At 37.9% G+C, this 19,003-nt stretch overlaps 1 protein-coding gene across 4 annotated transcripts in view; it reads right to left on the bottom strand.

Annotated features, from left to right (window-relative positions):
* Positions 1-1,109: 1,109 nt before the first annotated feature.
* The window catches only part of RAPGEF6 (Rap guanine nucleotide exchange factor 6), a 227,274-nt gene continuing 209,380 nt past the window's right edge, over positions 1,110-19,003 (bottom strand). For 3 of the 4 annotated variants that reach the window (XM_005888380.3, XM_070374023.1, XM_070374025.1), the window contains 6 exons: positions 17,974-18,165; positions 15,415-15,552; positions 9,780-10,008; positions 7,779-8,284; positions 5,110-5,400; positions 1,110-4,435 (listed from right to left, as the gene is read on the bottom strand). In XM_005888380.3, coding sequence (XP_005888442.2) covers positions 4,410-4,435; positions 5,110-5,400; positions 7,779-8,284; positions 9,780-10,008; positions 15,415-15,552; positions 17,974-18,165 — 1,382 coding nt within the window. In that variant the 3' untranslated portion in view covers positions 1,110-4,409. Of the gene's footprint in view, positions 4,436-5,109; positions 5,401-7,778; positions 8,285-9,779; positions 10,009-12,089; positions 12,616-15,414; positions 15,553-17,973; positions 18,166-19,003 lie in introns of those variants that run through there. The other variant, XM_070374026.1, reaches the window with a different exon arrangement.

The following is a 19,003-nucleotide window of genomic DNA, read 5'->3' as shown; positions in this document are numbered from 1 at the left end:
GAAGCCTCTGGGCCTCTCTTACCTTTGTTTAACAAATGCTTCTTGAAGACAGTGAGATGGGGTGGTTCCCGTGGTGTGATCACTATATCCTTTAATTCAGACAAAAACAGTAGCATCCATTAGTTTTTTAGAGTGGCCATTAACACAATACCAAAAGCTGAGCGGTTAAAAAACAGGCCAGAAGACCAAGAGCAAGGTGCTGGCTGGGTGGCACTTCCTCTGAGGCTCCAAGGAGGGATCTCTTCCTAGTTTCTCCTCCTTCCTGGTGACTGTAGGCATTCTTCCACCAGTGGCCACAACTCTCTGCAGGCTTCACACTGCCTTCTCCTCTGTGTTACCTTCCTTTGCCTCTCTAAGGACACTCAGTATGACAGTTTTGAGGCGAGAGGTAAACAGAAATTATGCAAGTGGAGTTCTTGAAAAGCTGTTTTGCTAATAAAAGGGACACACAAGTTTGCACCTTTCCAGCAAATCCTTTCTTCTTGAAACACTTGGTGGTGTCCTCAGGTGTCTGAATAGCATGCGGAATCTCTGTACCAACCTGAGAGAGTCCGCTGGCAGACTCTTCTGTTATAAAAGAAAAACAAGCTCCAGTAGGGTTTAAGCCACTGATAAAGTTGGTTTGTAATCGAATACACTTTTTAAAAAAATATTTGCCTGCATCAGGTCTCAGTTAGTTGCATCATGCAGGATCTTTGGTTGCAGTGCATGAACTCTCTAGTTGTGGCACGTGGGCTTCAGCTTTTGTGGCTGTCAGGCTCTGGATCACAGGAGCTGAGTGGCTGCGGTGCGCGGGGTTAGTTGTTCCCCAGCATGTGGGATCTCACTTCCCTGACCAGGGATCAAACCTGTGTCCCCTGCACTGCAAGATGAATTCCCGACCACTGGACCACCTGGGAAGTTCCTGAACACACTTTTAAAAAACTAAACAACAGCTAGGTGTTTGACAGATACCATAATGTCAACTGTAATTGGACAATTCCAATTTCTCTCGAGACTAAAAACAAAAAATGCCTTCATACCAATGCAGGTCCCAAACTGGTCCTCTTGAGTGACTAGGTGTAATTACCTGACAGGCTCCCACACATCAGCAATAACGTGCAGAGACGACTGATTAGATTCTTTATTGATTCCACCAATGTATTAGTAGATATGATAATAAATGGTACTTTTACATTCTCTTAACCAAAAATATAACAAATATTTACACTCAATAAAAATACAAAAAGCATACAGAGGCACTGTCTTTCTAAAAGACATAAGTTTAAGAGGTATCAAAAAATAGGAGACAAACATTGCTTGTTACAGGATACTTTACAATCACGGAATTGTGCAGTATAATTGCTATTTGATTATTATGACTGTGCAGTTTTGTCTTTTGCTGATAAGCTCGCGTTTCAATTTTAAAAGGTCAAGTACAACTGCATTCTGTGTGTCAAAAGTAAAGAAGCCTTTAAAGAGCACAACAAAAATTAAAGATGAACTGGGGTTCACGTTTAAATCTGAAAATGTACTTTAACACTTTAGAAGATTTATCCCTTTGCTCTAGCCTTTATACTAAAGGGATACATCTATTTTAATATTACATGTTTTAGAAACATATATCAGAATAACAATCAGTTTTAAATACACAAGGAGGTTTGGATTATCTCCATGATTACATCATATTTCAAGCCTGGGAGATTTTTAAGGTGGTTATGCAGACTTATCACCCTCACAAAAAATCATTTAAAGGTTTTTCTCTCCCCAAATATCATACTGAAAGTAATCATTTGGAGAAAGTAATAATCTATTAAATTACAATAAACTTTTATGGAAGTACATATTGGAGTTATTAATTCTCCATATCTTTCATTATGAAGAGTTTTTTTGTTGTTGAAATTCATTATTTGGCAAAAGTTTGCAGCAAGGAGTTACTATTTCAATATTCCTGGCTGATTCAGAGTTGTGGTGCGATGAGGGCACAAGTCTCTTTAGTATGCTTATAAATTCATAACATAAAAACAAATGGGGACTTAGAACTGGAACAAGTACAGGTTAAGGCTTCTCTTGTTCTAGTCATGTGACAAACTAAGAGAAGGCAGGAATGTACCCGATAATCAAAACATAAAGATCAAAACGCCACGACGTTTTTAAGGGATACATACATATCAAACTACAAAGCATTTGGCTAGTTCCTGATCAATGTGATCAGCTGATCCAAACACTCACAGTTCAAGCTACAGGAAAACAAAGGCAGCTACAAGGTGCAAGTCCAAAACCACAAGCCTCTGACTCTGTGCAAGATGATTATCGATAACATTAAGGACAACAATTTGAAAGACCTGTTAAAAAAACAGATATTGTGCAAACAGCACATTTTTCTGGGGAGTGGATACAAAATGGTGAGAATAAATACCCAAACTTGATAAAAAGATGGTTATAGCAAAAATATCTTTCACTTTCTTTGTTTTGTTCTGGACATGAAAATAATATTGTGTAAACCAGTGAAAGAAAAATTTATGATCAAAAGACCACTGTTTATAGATCAAACCTTTACAGTGTGACTTTCAAACTATTATTAGATTTTTGATCCAGGTTAATTTCCATTTCAATGGGCCAAGATAGCTATGAAGCCAACTAGCCTCATTCTAACCTTAAATTTCTAAGGCTTAAGTTTCTGATTTACAATTTTTTGCCCATGGGAATTTTTCAGATACGTGATCTTTCCTAAGATGAAGAAACTGTCATTTTGATAGAAAAGATGGACTACTGCCATGTACCAGTTGGAACTGATTTATGATTTTAAAATAAAGGAAATAGAAGGATGATAGAAGGAAGAGAGAGCTAGGGAAAAAATGAGAACAAACTTTTCAAAAGGAAGTCATAAGCCAACTAAATCCTATAAATTCACATATGGACAACCACTCAGAAGTAAACCTATTTTTGGTTGCAAGTTGATCCGGGTAGTGCACATTAATGGCTTTGGCTTTTGTTTTTTTGGTAGTCACAGAAGTTTATTAAACTTCCATTTGCCTTTATACTAAAAAAAAACAAATGAAAATATTTAAACTAAAGATATAGAAAACATTATACTTAATTTTTTAAAATGTTGGAAAGTCTGTCTCATCCAGTAAACAATTACTGAAATTTTCATTAAATATTTAAGAGTGCCATGCCCAACAGGAGATACATTTTATATATATATCCTCTCAAGGCCTGAAGTGAGAACCAAGAAATAATCATTTCCATAATTCTAGCTCCTCTTTCCCCCACAAAATTTTCAACCAATCATTGACTCTGGCATGCTGAGCTTTACCTACAGTCAACTGGGAGCTGCAGTGTTTATCAAGATTGAAAACAGCCTTGTGCTTTGAGATGGGGGTGGGGGTGGGGAACACTGCAGAACACTTAGCACAAAGCTAAATTGATCTTCATGATTACACTGCCAATGATAACACATCCATTAAGAAAGAACTCCATATCTGAGTTGTGAAAAATTTTAGTTACAGGTTCCTACAGAGTAGAACTGTCTAGAACTCAGTTTCCATTTATTGGATTTATACTTACAGTTAGATAGAGCATTATGTTCACTTCAGAAAGAATTTCTATACGTGTTACATAAGATAAAAATTTCATTCTTTGGAAATTAGGATTGCTACACACCCCATCATACCCCCTTCCTTTTCCCAAAAGGCTGCTGACTCTGTGCTAGCTTCATTTGGCTTCCAAATCCTGACCAGCAGATGGCAGTATTTTTCCTTCCTAACATCTCAACAGCAAAAGGATTCCTGTTCCATTCAAACAAACCCACATTGTATTGGTGCTACAGATGGTTACATCTCTGTATAGTCGAAAGTATTATCATCCTGTAAAGATGGCTTCTGTTTGGTCAGATCAGAGACAGTTTTATGGCCTCAAACATGAACATCAGTTAACAAGAGCTCCCAAATACAAAGAAAACCACAAAACTTCAAATAATAAGTTACTTTTCAAATACATAAAAATATCCTTGGCATTGGCAGACATTCTGAATTTGTCTGTTAACCCAAGCTATGGCTTGAAAATACTACCACTCTACTATCTTAAAAATAATGTGTTAAAGGAAAATCTATAGTGATATATATAGGGAGGACTCAAGTTTGAATTTGTTCTAGTAACTGTGGTCCCAAGGCAGATCTGGTGTGCAAAGCGGAGACTGGTATCCAGGCACAACATCCATAGCTGAGGAAACTATGCATCTGCAGGGATTAAATGAAAGGAAGCATGATTCAGGTTATCTCACTGCTCAGAGTACAGGAACAAAACCTCTGGGTTAGCAGCAGGAGCAGCGTGCTGTGTGCTAGCAACGGCCTGCAAAATCACGAGATGGCTCCGCCCACTCCTTCTTCCAGGACTTTCAGTAGACTTCAACCAGGTCAATACAAAGGCTACACTGCTGAAACCTGTTCATTTTCTGAAAACAACAGAAACACAGTTAAGTGGTAGATCTGCATATTAATAAAGATCAACTAACAATCTAGTTATCTTTTAGAAAGTTAGTTAATTTCAACAAAGAAATCTCAAATATCCCATCAGAGGACAGATTTTACCGTAATGACATTTTTGAGTTCTGACCACACTGAAGACTGACAACTGGAATTCCAAAAGTGCTTTGTAACCACTTTATTATTATTACTACACTGTTTAAAAGGATAAAATTCATTTATTGCCAACTTTGTCAAGTCAATCAAGTTTTGCGAATAAGAGGAACTCTATCAAACAGCATGACTTCAGATAATTTGACATTGTGATAGTTGGAGTTTCAAGTGCCCAAGCATTAATATATAACACAACTCCACCAATGTCAAGTGTCTTCTCTTAAAATCATCCCTTTTGGCTGAGCTGCCATCTGAAATATAAGAATACTCCATTTGAGCTGGAAAAAGGGTACCGGGCACAGAGAAACAACGAGCTTGTCCTCTCCGTTTACAAAAACACACCATCATATTTAGGCTTTTCTTTTTTTTTAAACAGAGATTTCTAAAGCAGTGAGGAAAACATTTTTGATTACATGAAATACCAGAGTAAAGATCATTCAAAGTGTTAAGCTATTTATTTGAGAGCTATTAAGGTAGTTTGTCAACATACCATCTGCTTCGCTATCTCCATCAGTCACATCTAGTTTATGCCTCTGAGGCTGAATTACAATCTTCGATGGAACACAGGCCACAGGGCTGCTACTGAGAGAAGCTGGTGGCAGTCTAGAGAGGCTGTTATGCATCATCTTTGACCTCTGCACCGCCACACTATACTCTGGAGGTTTTAGGTGGAGGTGGGGTCCTTCCTTTAGGTCCGCTAAAGAAATCCCCATGTATCCTGGAGGAGTGGGAGGTGGCTCCCTATACCTATCCTCCTTCTTGGGTGAGGTGACACAGTACACTGGCATGAAAAATAAGCAATGGAAACGTTAATGAAAAACAGAAGAAATGAAAAAAAAACACAAAACTTATTACAATGACAAAATAGAACTTAAAAAACTGACAAAATGAATATATTTGAACACAATGGCAGTAGATTAAAAAGTTTTTAATAAGCTTAATAAACTTGATATTTAAATTTGTGTTTAAAATACATAAATTACATTGGGTTTTACAAACATTAAACAGTGAGACAGTTGAAAGAGACCCTGACGACAAACTTCCTTTCACAGGTCAGCCTGCGAACCACAGAGGTGCGACAGATTCCTCAAGGATACCAGCCCCAGAGGCAAGTCAGAAACATTTAAGAATTCATCCTGAATATCTAAAGTGTATTAAATGGGGAGATTTTCATAGAAATGACACTTAGGTCCTCTGCTGCTGCTGCTGCTGCTAGTCGCTTCAGTCGTGTCCAACTCTGTGCGACCCCATAGACGGCAGCCCACCAGGCTCCCCCGTCCCTGGGATTCTCCAGGCAAGAACACTGGAGTGGGGTGCCATTTCTACTGAAGTGCTATTTTCCCCTTTCTCTGATATGAACCACTGTTTCCTGGCACTCCAGGGTAGATAAGTTGTCATTGCTGGCATATAAATAACTTTAGAGAGGAACTAATTCCTTCTAGGACCTTATTCCTAACCTCTGCTTTGCGCTTAAGTGAAGAAGAAAAACCATAATTTTAGGAAATCTACCTTAAGTTAACTTCCTCTGATTTTCTCAGTGGGCATTAAAAATAATAGTGACTTAAAATCTTTTCCCCTACGTTTGTACACCCTGGGTCTAAAGTAAAGCTTCAAAAAGCACCAGAAATAGGTTAGATAAAGAGGAAGGTTTCATGAAATTAAGACCAATTCACAAGACTCATAGGACTAGTAACTCTGAATGTCTTGATGATATCAGTAACTTTTAAAATACAAACACTATCTAAATACATGGGGAAGGAAATGGCTGCCCACTCCAGTATTCTTGCCTGGAGAATTCCAAGGATAGAGGAGCCTGGTGAAGAGTCGAAAATAACTGAGCAACTAACACAAATCTATATGCAATAAGAAGAGACTAAATTAAAAAGGATCATTAAAATCCTCCCTTCAGAGAATCAAGTTTGTCCATGCTGAAATTTCTACAACTTTACCAGTAAAATCTGCAGATAATATCAAAGTCAGAAGGATTTCCATTCCCATCTGAGGAGAATGGAGCGAGGAGAGGGTAGAGAGCTTAAGAGAACACAAGCATGAAGAACATTAAGAGATCTGCCCAGAGTCAACTAGAAATGAACAACAACAAAAACATGAAAAAACATTTTAAGTCTATTTTCCCAAATGGATAAGAGAAAGCTTTTACGCCCATGCACACACATGCTTGTGTATCAGTATACCGGTTACCTCAAAGGCTTTAATAAAAAAAGCCCTTGGAAAAATGAATGAACTAAAAACCCCGAAGTATAATGAAATAAGATGAGTAAAAACTATGCTATAAAAACCACGTCTTTTACATTTAGTAATTTAAATTGTTACCATGAATATGATATAAAAGAAAGAGTTGATTATAATATTGATTCAAAATAGTCACTTCACACAAAAGAAAACCAGGTGCTACTATGTCCCAGGACTTACATAACTCAAGAAAGAAAGGGAAAAATGTATTTGATAGACAAATACTAAAATAATACACCAAGAAAGCTGTGTGCAGTTACAACAGAATCCACAAACAGAAGTTGGCACACGCATAATATGCACTAGGCAGGTATAACGAAAAGTATTTTGGACTTCTTTCTTTGCTCTTTTTGGCCATGCCGCACAGCATGTACGATCTAAATTCCATGACCAGGGATCGAAACGGTGGTCCTTGCAGTGGAAGCTCAGAGTCTTAACCACTAGACCACCAGAGAAGTCCCTGCTTCAGACTTCTTTATCACACATTTTCCCCCACCTGTAATACCTAAAAGTTTTATCAGATTCAAAGCTTCTAACCATGCATGCAAAGCAAGAGGGGTTCAAACAATTTAAGAGGTGGCAAAGAGAATAATCCCTTTATTACTACTGCACAGTAATGTAATATTTCTTAATGAAACCAAAAAGATCCCAAAAGCAAAACCAGACATATAAACCTGTCTCCCTAATTAAATTACTGCATGTCACCCTTTTCATTTTAAATGGCTTGACTATCTGACCCAAAGCCCTTGAGAAATCATGAACTTTTTGAAAATAATTTGCATATGGAGGAAGGAAAGAGAGATTAGAATAAAAGAAAGGAATTTTGCAAGAATAAAGTTCTGGGCCAACGTCACGGTTTACCACTTAAATTCTAAACGCCACAGATATGACAAAGAACACATAACTTACCAATCAAGCCCTTTTCTGTACTTGAAGTAACAGTTTTATAGACTGGGTCGATGCCCTCTTTGTGGTCCAAGCCTTCAGATGATTCAGCTGGGGTGTTCTCCAGCACTCTCCGTTTAACTGTCCCATAGTTTGGTTCGTATGTGTCAGACAGAGAACTAGAGGAAGCCCAACTCTGTCTCATCTGATTAGTCTCTAGGCTTCCTTTACACTGACCACAAGTTCGAGAGCAGCCTTTGGGACAGCTGTAGTGCTCACAGTCAGTGGGTTCAACTTCAGCTATGGGACCATCCAAATGGGTAGGTCGGTAAGAGTTCAAAAACTCCCAGCCTTTGGGGTTTGGAAGACTTTGGAAGTTGTCATGGGAACTGCTTGAGCAGGAAGTCCAACTTCCACGACCACTATCAGCTGTTTCTATAATGATGTGCTCATGAGAAATCTCTTCATTGCTCACAGAAGATGAGACAGCTAAACTCTTGTTGATTAGAGATGGCTTTGAGAGTGTCCACCTAAAATCAGAGACACACAATTAAAAGTAATTTACTGGCTTAATGGAAAATCTGCCTTCTATCAACTGCCTACAAGAGACTACAGAGCATAGATCACAAGTGCTTAATGCCCACATAACCCTGTGAAAAAAATGTCACTGTAATCAATCATCACTAAACTTCTACTGGCATTAAGGTTTATACTTAGCTAGAAACTCAAATACTGAGCAAGGTTTCCTCAGCATTCTTCTTGAATAAAATTAAGTATACATTTTCATTCTGGGTCACACAATGCTAGATTCTCTCCATGCACACAGAATTAAGAATTTTAATTACAGGAATCATGTTTCATTTTTCAGCATGTCTCTGAGGTACCAAGTAAACAGCAACTTCCCCAATTACCTACTACTGAATGAGTTCTATCATTTCTAGCAAGGGTTCTCAAACTTACACTCATGGGCCAAATCCAGTCAAGACTGTTTTATTATGGTCTTGGGCAAAGCATAGTTTTTGTTTTGTTGTTTTTTTTTTACATTTTTAAACAATTTAAACAAAATAGAACAAAATACTCCAAAGATTTTGAGACAGGGACTGTATGCAGTCTGCAAAGCCTAAAATTTGTACTCCTTTAAATGGGCCTTTACCTGCTCACCCCAGATAAGGTTTGTGAAGTCCTGATATTTGGTACAGAGGATAGACCAGGATCTGCAAAGTGGAGTGCAGGGGTAAATTTGGGCCTCTATACCTGGCTTTTGCATATAAAGTTTTACTGGGACGCAGTAAAACTGTTTGTTTACAAATTGTCAAAGGCCATTGTGATCCAACAAGAGCAAGGTTGAGCAATTGCAACAGAGACCTTACCGCTTGCTAAGTCTAATGTATTTACTAACTTTTACAGAAAAAGTTAGCCGATTCCTGGTCTACAGAACCACAGTTTAGAAATCTTTACAAATACGATAATGCTTTACTATGTAAAGTATACCAGATTTAACAATATCAATTTACAGTCAACTTTCTCAATGCTTTCTGAAGACTTCCATTTTGTTTGATTCAAAATAGAAATTTAGAGTTCACTTTTGTTTTTTTGGATTGCCTTTTCATAGCTGGTAATTCTTATGCTCTAAATCATACTTTGCAAGAACAGGGATCTAGGACTAGTCCTACTCTCCCAATCTGTCCACAGTGTGTATAGTACTTTGAGGGTACTTGCCATTACACACTCTGTTTTTGAGCAGTCTCTAACCTTACAGCCAGAATGCAAGACACTTCCCACATACCAACAGCATCTTCATGTTGAATTCTTATTGATCAAAAAGATATATGATATAAGTTATGTGATTTCGGTAACACTTAAAAAATGAGCACCCCTACATCTTTCAAAACGTTACTTATTTTCATATAAGTACATATAAGATACCCCCTTTGGTGGGGGCGTCCATGTTCAAATTAGGGAGCACTACTTGCTGTGGCCACTTGGCTTGAGTTTTGTGATAGGAACACAGGCAAGGATGTTTACCCAGGGCCAAGCTGACTATGGTCTCCTATCCCTGAGGAGTGCTCTGTCTTTTCCAATGCTCCAGTGGATTCAGGGACTGCCAAAGCCTGGGAGGAACACCGTTCATCCTGTAGAGCTGTAGACATGGAGTCAACAGAACAATTGCTCACAATGCTGGACCGTGAAGAAATCTCACTGTGGCTGGAGTCAGACAAGTTGTCAGATTTAGCTGATGGTATAAGTGTATAACCTGAATAAGAGAAGACAACTGATCAGACTACAGAACAAGTGAACTGGAGTGGGGAGGGTCAGGGAGAGGATTAAACAAAATATAAAAAAGAACAAAAACATAAAGTGAGTGTCAGTGTCAATCTCCATCTATGCAGAAGCAATGGTGCCAATCTTCTATCATGCTCCCTTACACATCCATTCACCTACCTACCTTTATGGCACCAATCTAATTCCAAATTCAAGAAACAGAACGTTAAAACACAGTATTACTGAGAAAACTAGTTCAAAGGTAAATCTGCCCCTGGCTCTCACAGAGCTACAAGCATTTAAGAGAATAAGAGGCATTAAATATATTACAGAACATTAAAAAGAAGACATCTTGAACTTCTCATCTTCTTCTTAACTCTATGTTCCCTCCCCTATGATTAACATAAATATTTCAAGGCCTGACTTAAGTGTTCAAAACACCACCTTGGGCTGGGGGTACGTAAGGGGAGTTAGGACCCAAGGGAAATAATTTGTTTTTTCAAACTGCAAATACTTACCGTAGATACTTTGCTTTAGTCACCTAAGAAGTCTTGCCCAAGCTGAAAGCCACTTGTTTTAGTATTTTTAAAGAAATTGTTTTAGATTTGTATTTACTCTTATACCTAGTTTCCTTTTTCTTCATCAATTTAGCAGAGTATTAAACAGCTGAACTGACAGATTTAGAAGAATGTATCATGAAAAAATAACAGCATCTACCTGTTTTAAATTGTTCTATGACTTACTGCACAGCAGATATAACTAGAGAGATTTTCTTTAGCATTTTCTGGAATGAAGGGGTGAAGATGGAGTAAAGTAGAAGGATCCAAAATCAAATCTGCAGTGTGATACTTAATGTACCCAATCACCTGTTTTTGTAATTGTCAGAAAAGTGCCAAACATCTGTTGTTGTGAAGTAAAAGAAAATGCTGTAGTAATCCCAGCAAGGAGTAGGTAGCAAAGAAGGAAGCAATTATCTTCTCGTTCACTAAGAGAATGAGGTTCTACTAGGTGCATGACCTTTGGGTCCACTCCTAGAAATCTCAAAAACTATAGCCTCTATACTCACACATAGTTCAACAACCAAAAAATGTGTTAATCAATAACCTAATTAAGTAGTTTCATTAACTATTTCAAAAAGACAAATTAAGACTCAGAAAATGTGTGATCTATGTATCTGGCTTTGTGCCAGGCACAGGACACGCCAAGCCAAGCCAATCATTTGACTCCTCCCCAGTTCTCTGATCATGGGATCACTGCTATTCCTCAGTGTCCCGCATGAAGTGATCCGTCAATTTTCAGGAGGACCAAGAAAATGGATGTGGTAAACTAAAAACAAAACTAAAAAATTCTTCCTCAAAAGAAAAAGTCTCTGTTCTTTTATCCTGGGGCACAGACTTGCTTTACTGTTTTAAAAATAATTTCATTCCTATGTCTGTTAGATCAGTATTTCTCAAATATAATTAATTCTAAGAATCATCTGGAAGGCTTATTAAAACACACATTCTTGGGCCAATTTCTAGCAATTCAAATTTATGAGGTCTGCAGTGGGACATAGTAACTGTATTTTTTTAAACAAGTTTCCCATATATTTTTTAACTTGCCAGGTTAGACTATCTCCTCCTCCTCTGACCAGAGTGTATATGAAAAGTGGATGAATTAAAAAAAAAAGTTTATGTGGACAAGATATTATATAGTTTCTTGCCTTCCAAACACTTCTCTTTAGCTTATAATGTAGTTGCAGTAATAAGAAAGCAACACACATATGTAAAGGTAAAGGTTTTGATCAGATCATTACTGGGGTTTTAATGTAAAAGTAAATACTGGTTCCTAAAAAGTCTCCTCTACTTGCTGTACTCACAGACCCAGCTGTTACCAGTAGAAAATAAAGCCAACCACAGAAAACGAAGTATTAAGTTTACTAACATTAGCAAAATAACATACATACAAATAAGGCACTTTAAATGAATACGATTTGGTTGCTGGAGGATACTAATCCATAAAATGCTCAGAGAAAGTATTTTAGTAGTTGGCTGCCTCAGCCTTGACAAATGACTTAAGTTACATTTACATTAATAAATGAAAACAAATTTCACACTAAAATTAAGTAAAGAACTTCATCAGAGTGTCTTTCTCCTTTTAGACGTGAATCGCGTATAGAAGCAGTGTAAAGTGTTACTGTTGCCTCGGCTATTTGAATTGAAGATGTCACTCCCTTTCTCATCTTTGATGTTGCTTCCAACATCCTTCACTTTCTCACAGCTTTCTGTAGCTTGATTGTGATCTGCGTCCTCTTTTTTGCTGTTGGCTAGTCTCTCCCTTGAAAGAGTTCTTTCCCTAAATCTTCTAAACGGGGATGTCATTCTTTTTCTGGCTGTGTTGTCACAGCTTGTCCTGTCTCTATTCTCCTCAGTGGCCTTCTCGGTCCTGTCTGTTCTTTTGGCTGTGCTCCTGGTAATCTGAAGGATTTTCTTTTGCAAGTAAACCCCACCTATTCCGGGGCAGCTCTGGCCACTGATGTTGGTGCTGGACTCACGGGGAGGGGATGAGGAAGACCCTGAGAGGCGCAGCAGGATGCTGTGATCAGATAGGATACTGCCAACTGGAGGGAGAGATGCAAAAACCCTGTCATGGTCAATTAATTCTTTCCAATTAATCACAATTTACCTGGTTTATATAACATTTTACTATCAAAAAATTTTAACATCTTGACAATATCTGAAAAATTAAAGTCTAACAACATACTTTTACTACATGGAAACTCTACAGCATAAACAAGACAGAACACAGGAGAAAGGTTACCTTGATTAGAATAAGCTGGTAATAAAAAACTGCTGAAAGTAACCCAAGCTGCTAAAATCATAAGCTAAAATATGACAAGAGTACCCAATAACCAGAAATATTTCTTGAAAGTAATTATGTCTAGAATTTCCAGGCAGATTCTACTAAGAAAAATCAGACAGGACTTCATCAGAGTCTCTTTCTTCTTTTAGACTTGAATCGTGTATAGAAGCAAAAATCAGACAAGATATATAAACAGGATACACAATATATGTATTTATAAAGCACAATGTCCGATCCAGTTTTCTCTCCGAGGTGGAGAGGTTCCCTGCCTTAAGCATCAGGGAAGATAAAGGTTAAGGCCTCTTGACATCTCACTTTTTCAATTCTTTGTTTAAATTCTCCTGTTAAAAATCCTGAGTGTAGGCGTCTTCTCTTTTTTTAGTTGAAAAAAAAAAAAATCGGCTTATTTTCTCAATTGTTAGAAAACAAAGAACTATTTCAAAGTATAGCAAGAACCAAGAACAGAGTCTAATAACATATTCTTAGTTTAATGGCATTTTTGTTCAATCACTGACCACTGGCAAAAATCTGTCTATGGAAATAAACCACCAGAAATAGTTTTGAAGAAAAGACTTTCTTCAGATTTCTAAGACTTTAAAACATTACTATGTTTCTCACAAATCTATAAATATCATGGTCACAAATCTATAAATATCATGTTCAATTGCTGGCCACCCACTGAAAGACACAACAGAGAGAAGACTTCTCTATTCTAGTGGTTAAAATGGATTTCTGTTGGGAATAAAAGCAGTGGGGAAATTCCTGTTCTTGACCTCTTCCCTCAAGTCACACTGATGCATAAAACACCAAATCCAGTTCAACTAGTTTCCTGGTTAGAGAACTGTCTATAATGAGACCACTGGAGGGTGTACAGGTGTTCCTGAAAGAGCATTAAAAGCATATGAACACTGTTCATCTGGACCATGTGTGTGAATAAGGCACTGTTCCCAGCCCCAATCCTTGGGACCTGATTACCCATCTGAGTATTACCTGGAGAATTCCTTGGACAGAGGAGCCTGACAGGCTGCAGTCCATGGGGTTGCAAAAAGTCAGACACGACTGAGTGACGAGTGCTTTCACACACACACAAGGGATACTTTGGATAGGAAACACACACAGTAAGGAGAGGAAAGAGATCTGTGTATTTTCCTAAATCATATACAAGCTACACACAACCGGAATAGAAAACTGTGCTTTATAAACACATCTATTATGAATACTTTTATATGTCCTACTTGATTTTTACTAAGTTTTTCTTAGTAAAATCTGAAAGAAAATTCTAGCCAGTCTCAGCTATGTGAAGAAGGTCAGTAATGGAATTATATTGCCCTGGTGTGGCAGCAGTGATAAAGAAGAGAAATTCCAATTTACTAAACACCCACCATCTATCTATCAGGCATTACAGGTTTTATTTCATTTAAATCTTAAATAAGGTCCCTAAAATAGGTGGTCCCTATCCCTTCTTACAGACTGAAGACCTGACCTTACAAATCTGTTATTTATAGTAACACAGCTATGACCGGGGACAGAGTCAGGAATCAAACTAAGGTCTGACATCACTGTACCACACTGCTGTCACAGAGGTAGCAAAAATAAAAAGGAACCCTCAAAAGTGAAAGCAAACTTAGAACACAGGAGCTAAGGAAAGCTCTGGAAGTTTTCCTGCTAGAATTCGTAACCTTGCCCTCCCTCAGACCGTGTACTGTTCTGTACCGTGATTATTCAAAGATGTAAATCTTTTACATCTGTGAAATTCCCACAAGTCATGTTCATGCATATACACCAAATCCAATTCAACTAGTTTCCAGTTAAGGAAACTAAGGAGTCTTTTCACCAGGGTACACAGAGAATATGGAGGGGCCAATGAAAGAAACATACACATTATTTAGAATGCTACATTTGGAGCTGGTGTGAAATGGCAACTTACATTCATACTACCCAGGCTAGTCAGAAAAAAAAAAGAGCAAAGCCTCGGTCTGAATTATTAAAATATAGGTAAATAAACAAGAGAAATTTCACATTTTTAACTCAAGAGGTTCTATATTAGTATAAATGTAAAAATCCACAAGGGTACTGTACAGATTATTGTAAATTTTGATTAATAAAAAGGTAGCAGTAACACTACATTAGAAAGAAAGGAATGTATTACCCTAAATATTAGTTTCATTTCCTAAATCTTGTAAATGGGTTATAAACAATTTCCTAAAGAAATTCTTACTTTAAAAAACTTCATAGAATTATTTGAATTAATTGGTAATTTGAATAACAACATCAAGAATCTGCACAGACCAAAACACCTGACTTCTGCCTTCATTCTTATCTACGCTTGTCCTCTACCAAAGAAGGACCACACTCTGAATGCAGGAGTCCTAGCTCCATGCTGCATAATACCTGGAAGCCATCTGAATAATTCAATCCCAAACATGAAAATTCAGGAGGTATTATGAGTTTCACTTTTCTTCACACTTTCTAAATACTACTACTACAGACCAAAAGCAAACTATGTGCCCCACAGTGTTGTCTGGTGTTAACAAGAGCTCAAATTGTTTTCCCTCACCTTTGCGGGGGGAACCTTGAGGAGACACAGGAGGGCTGGAATGTAAGGATGATGCCACAGAAATGGTGTCTTCTGTGTGTTTCTTACCACCACTTACTTCTTCAGCTGTTCCTAAAATTTTCTGAGGTAAACCTGTACCTAAAAATAAAATCAAAGAGGTAAATAAGCATCACTTCACAATTAAAATGTCTACAGTTGCCTAAATTACTACATAACTAAAGCCACGATGCACAATGGCTAGTGTAGTCAACTGAAATGCGTAAATGACAAACGGGGACTACATGACTGGGTAATGGCACACAGAGATTCTCACCTCTAGGTCATTTGTTCAAATTCAGCCAGTCACACAGATCAGATTAGAATAGCTCTTTCCTTGCTTGTTTTGTGGCATAAGGGACATGGATTTAACAGTCTGGGTATAGTGTGCCACCCCCCACCACTGACACACGTGTTGGAAGTCTCAACAGAGAATGCATGGATTCAGACTCTTCCTTCCCCTCTAGAGGTGGCCTCTCCAAGTCAGGGCGAGGCATGTGGCAGGGGCAGCGGAGGGATGTTGGCACTGTCACTACCTGTGGTGCATCTGTGCTGTGGGTATACAGAAGCAGCTGCAGGGCTGCCAGTCCAGCCCTTTTCAAGAGCACTAAATTCACACTACAGGAGAGAAGTAGACAACAGAAAGAATCATCAATTTATAGAAAAAGAGTATGGAGCCTACTGGAAACATTCCTGCAAAGTTCTGTCATCACTCTTGTCCAACAGCTGGTCCTTTTTGGCATAGGTCAACCTTACCAATGTTTTCACTGTTGAACCAGTAAAGAAAGCCCAACTCTGATGAGTACTCAGCATAGTAACAAGCATTCCTTTAATACTGAAAAAATTTAAAACTTGGTACACTCACACTACTTTTAGTGAAGTGCCATTTTAATATATTTATCATATAACTAATAGGCATATTACAGGAAGAAGGAAGATGGCTACCTGGTACAAATTATTCTGCCTCTTAGGTGATGACGTCCAAGTAAGAAATCAGAGTTAGACTATTCCCATTTCTCATTCTCATCACCAGATCAACTACACCCATTTTGCATCCAATTTTCTCTTCATATCCACAGTCACCAAACTAGATCAGGTTTTGGTCACCTTCCCATTGCTACATCAGCTTTCCACTTAGACTCCCCATCTCCAATCTCACACCACTTTCCTACTATAGAGCTCCTCAAACATAAACTGGACCAGACCCTTGCCTTGCTCAAACTGCTTCCTATAGGTATCTATTGACAACTTTCCTTCAGCATGCCATGTTCCAATTTTGGCATGTCTATGACTTGACTTCTCTTCATCCTGGGACACTGTCTGTTTAGTACAGTGTTAAAAGTAAGGACTTTGAGCCAGTTAACCTGAGCTCAACTTCCAGTTCCATCTCTTACTGAGGGTGCTTTAAGTTATTTTGACTATGGAATGAGAGTATTCTTTATCTTTAGAGTTCTTAAAATTCAATGAACATATATATATAAAATAGTAAAAGCACTTGGAACTGTGTCTGGCATTCAGTAAGTGTTCTCTAAGTGTTAGCATTAATTATTATTGTCCCTCAACACTCTGCAGCTTTGTACTCAGAGTAAACCACCTGTAGCTCCATGTAGCTATCAAATTCTTCCTCTGCCTGAAGCAACTTCTCTGGAATTTTTGCCTAATTACCTCCTTCCTAGTCAACCTTTAATATTCTGCTTAGGTGTAACCTCCAAAGTCTTCTCTGGAGCACTGTCTTACCTCTCTCAACTCTAAGAGTCCCCTCTCTTTTGTTCTTTTCTATGTTCTATACATGCTCCTGCCATAACAGTGGACACATCACATATACTGAAGTTATCTATTTATGTGAATATCTTTATCACCAGACTGAAAATCTGGCAAAGGAAGGGGAATTCCTTATTTACCTTTGGATTTCAAAGCAAAATCAAGTTAAATTCTCAAGGTTCTACTGAGTATGTTCTATGTATAATGCATGGGCTAAATAATAATACTGGGAACCAAACCTCATCTAGCTTTCCACCTGGAAGCTAAAATAGTGATACTGCTAGAACAAGTAATGAAAGTAATTTGAACAACGTCTACATGGTCCAACAGAGGAAAAAAGAGCATGGCCTATACTTTGTGTATTTTACCCTTGCTTCTTTCTTGTTTCCTAGCTAGGTTTTCATAAGTGGTCATTAATGTAAAACCAACTTTTTTTTTTAAAAGAAATAAGCAATTTCATTCTCATAGGTTGCATTTTCATTAGATAACTGAGTATATAGACCACTAAATGCAGCATGCCCTTGGTACCCAAGTAAAAATAAGTTTTTGGTTGATATTATAGGAATTCTCACATCAACGTTTAAAACATGCATGCAGTCATCAAAGACTTATAGGCAAAATGAAGCATTTCTTGACTCATGAGTGCTGCTTATATTACACAAACCATGATAGCAGATCTCCAAAGCATTTATAATTACTTTCCAATCTAACTCGCCTGGCAATTTCAGTTAAACGAATGCAGTATTAATTGTGTATACTCACTCAGGGTGGCAGGGTCTTTTCCTTGGCCCTTCTTCCTGATAGGGTGCAAATTTACAGCTGGCACCTGAAGCACCTGGCTTCCTCTGTGAGGCTGATGCAAATGAGCTTTAGTTGTTTGGCCAGCTGACCTCAGTGGCACCGGAGACATTTCTGATGACTTCATTGATTTTTTCTCATTTAAATTCTTGGTCACTAATAGGAGAGAGTAACAAAACATACTTCTGTACTTTATAAGGCAAAGTTATGTGGGACGTTTTCGTGGTGTGGCTCCTAAACTTGGGCATGTGTGCACCAAAGCCCTGAAGCACTTGAGACTCAAGCAATTAACATCTTCTCATTTATACTGTTGAAATGCTCTCTTCACTCTATCAATTCTAGCATGCCTTCAAGCCATTCTCCATACATCAGCATGATGGCTCTTCCATCATGAAAATCTGATCTGATAATGCTACTTTCCTTCTACAAATGCCCTGCACAAACCTTCAGAAAGCTTGCCACTGCTCTCAGGATAAAGACACAAATCCTTAAAGCAAGGTCTATTAGACCCTGCATGATCCAGCTTCCGCAATAACCCACACTCTGTTTGTTCTCAAGACATCCTGTATCCTTCCTTCACAGCACTGATAATTATAATACAATTATCTGTGCAATTAATCAATCAATGCCTCTTCCCTCCACAAGGCTATAACTAACAAGATTATAAGGATGGTATATCTTGTTTACAACTGTATCCCTATGTGTTCAGTGATACAACAGATGTTCAATAAGTAGGTATTGAGTAAGTGAAATTATTTCAACAGCTATACACAGGAATACCAAATTTGCTAGAAGTGTTCAAGATGTTGTTTTTATAACAACATTTACTGAATGTCTCATTACCCTACATTTGAAAATTAATTGTGAATCTGAATTTTAAAAACAATACTTAGTTGTATTTCCATTTTCTTTTCTACTCTATTGACATACTTGTCCCATTACTATGCAAATACTATACCATTTACCAATCTCAGGGTCAACTCATGATGACTGC

This window comes from Bos mutus, chromosome 7, assembly GCF_027580195.1.
Source record: "Bos mutus isolate GX-2022 chromosome 7, NWIPB_WYAK_1.1, whole genome shotgun sequence".
Lineage (NCBI taxonomy): Eukaryota > Metazoa > Chordata > Mammalia > Artiodactyla > Bovidae > Bos > Bos mutus.
This window is presented reverse-complemented; position numbering and strand designations above follow the sequence as displayed.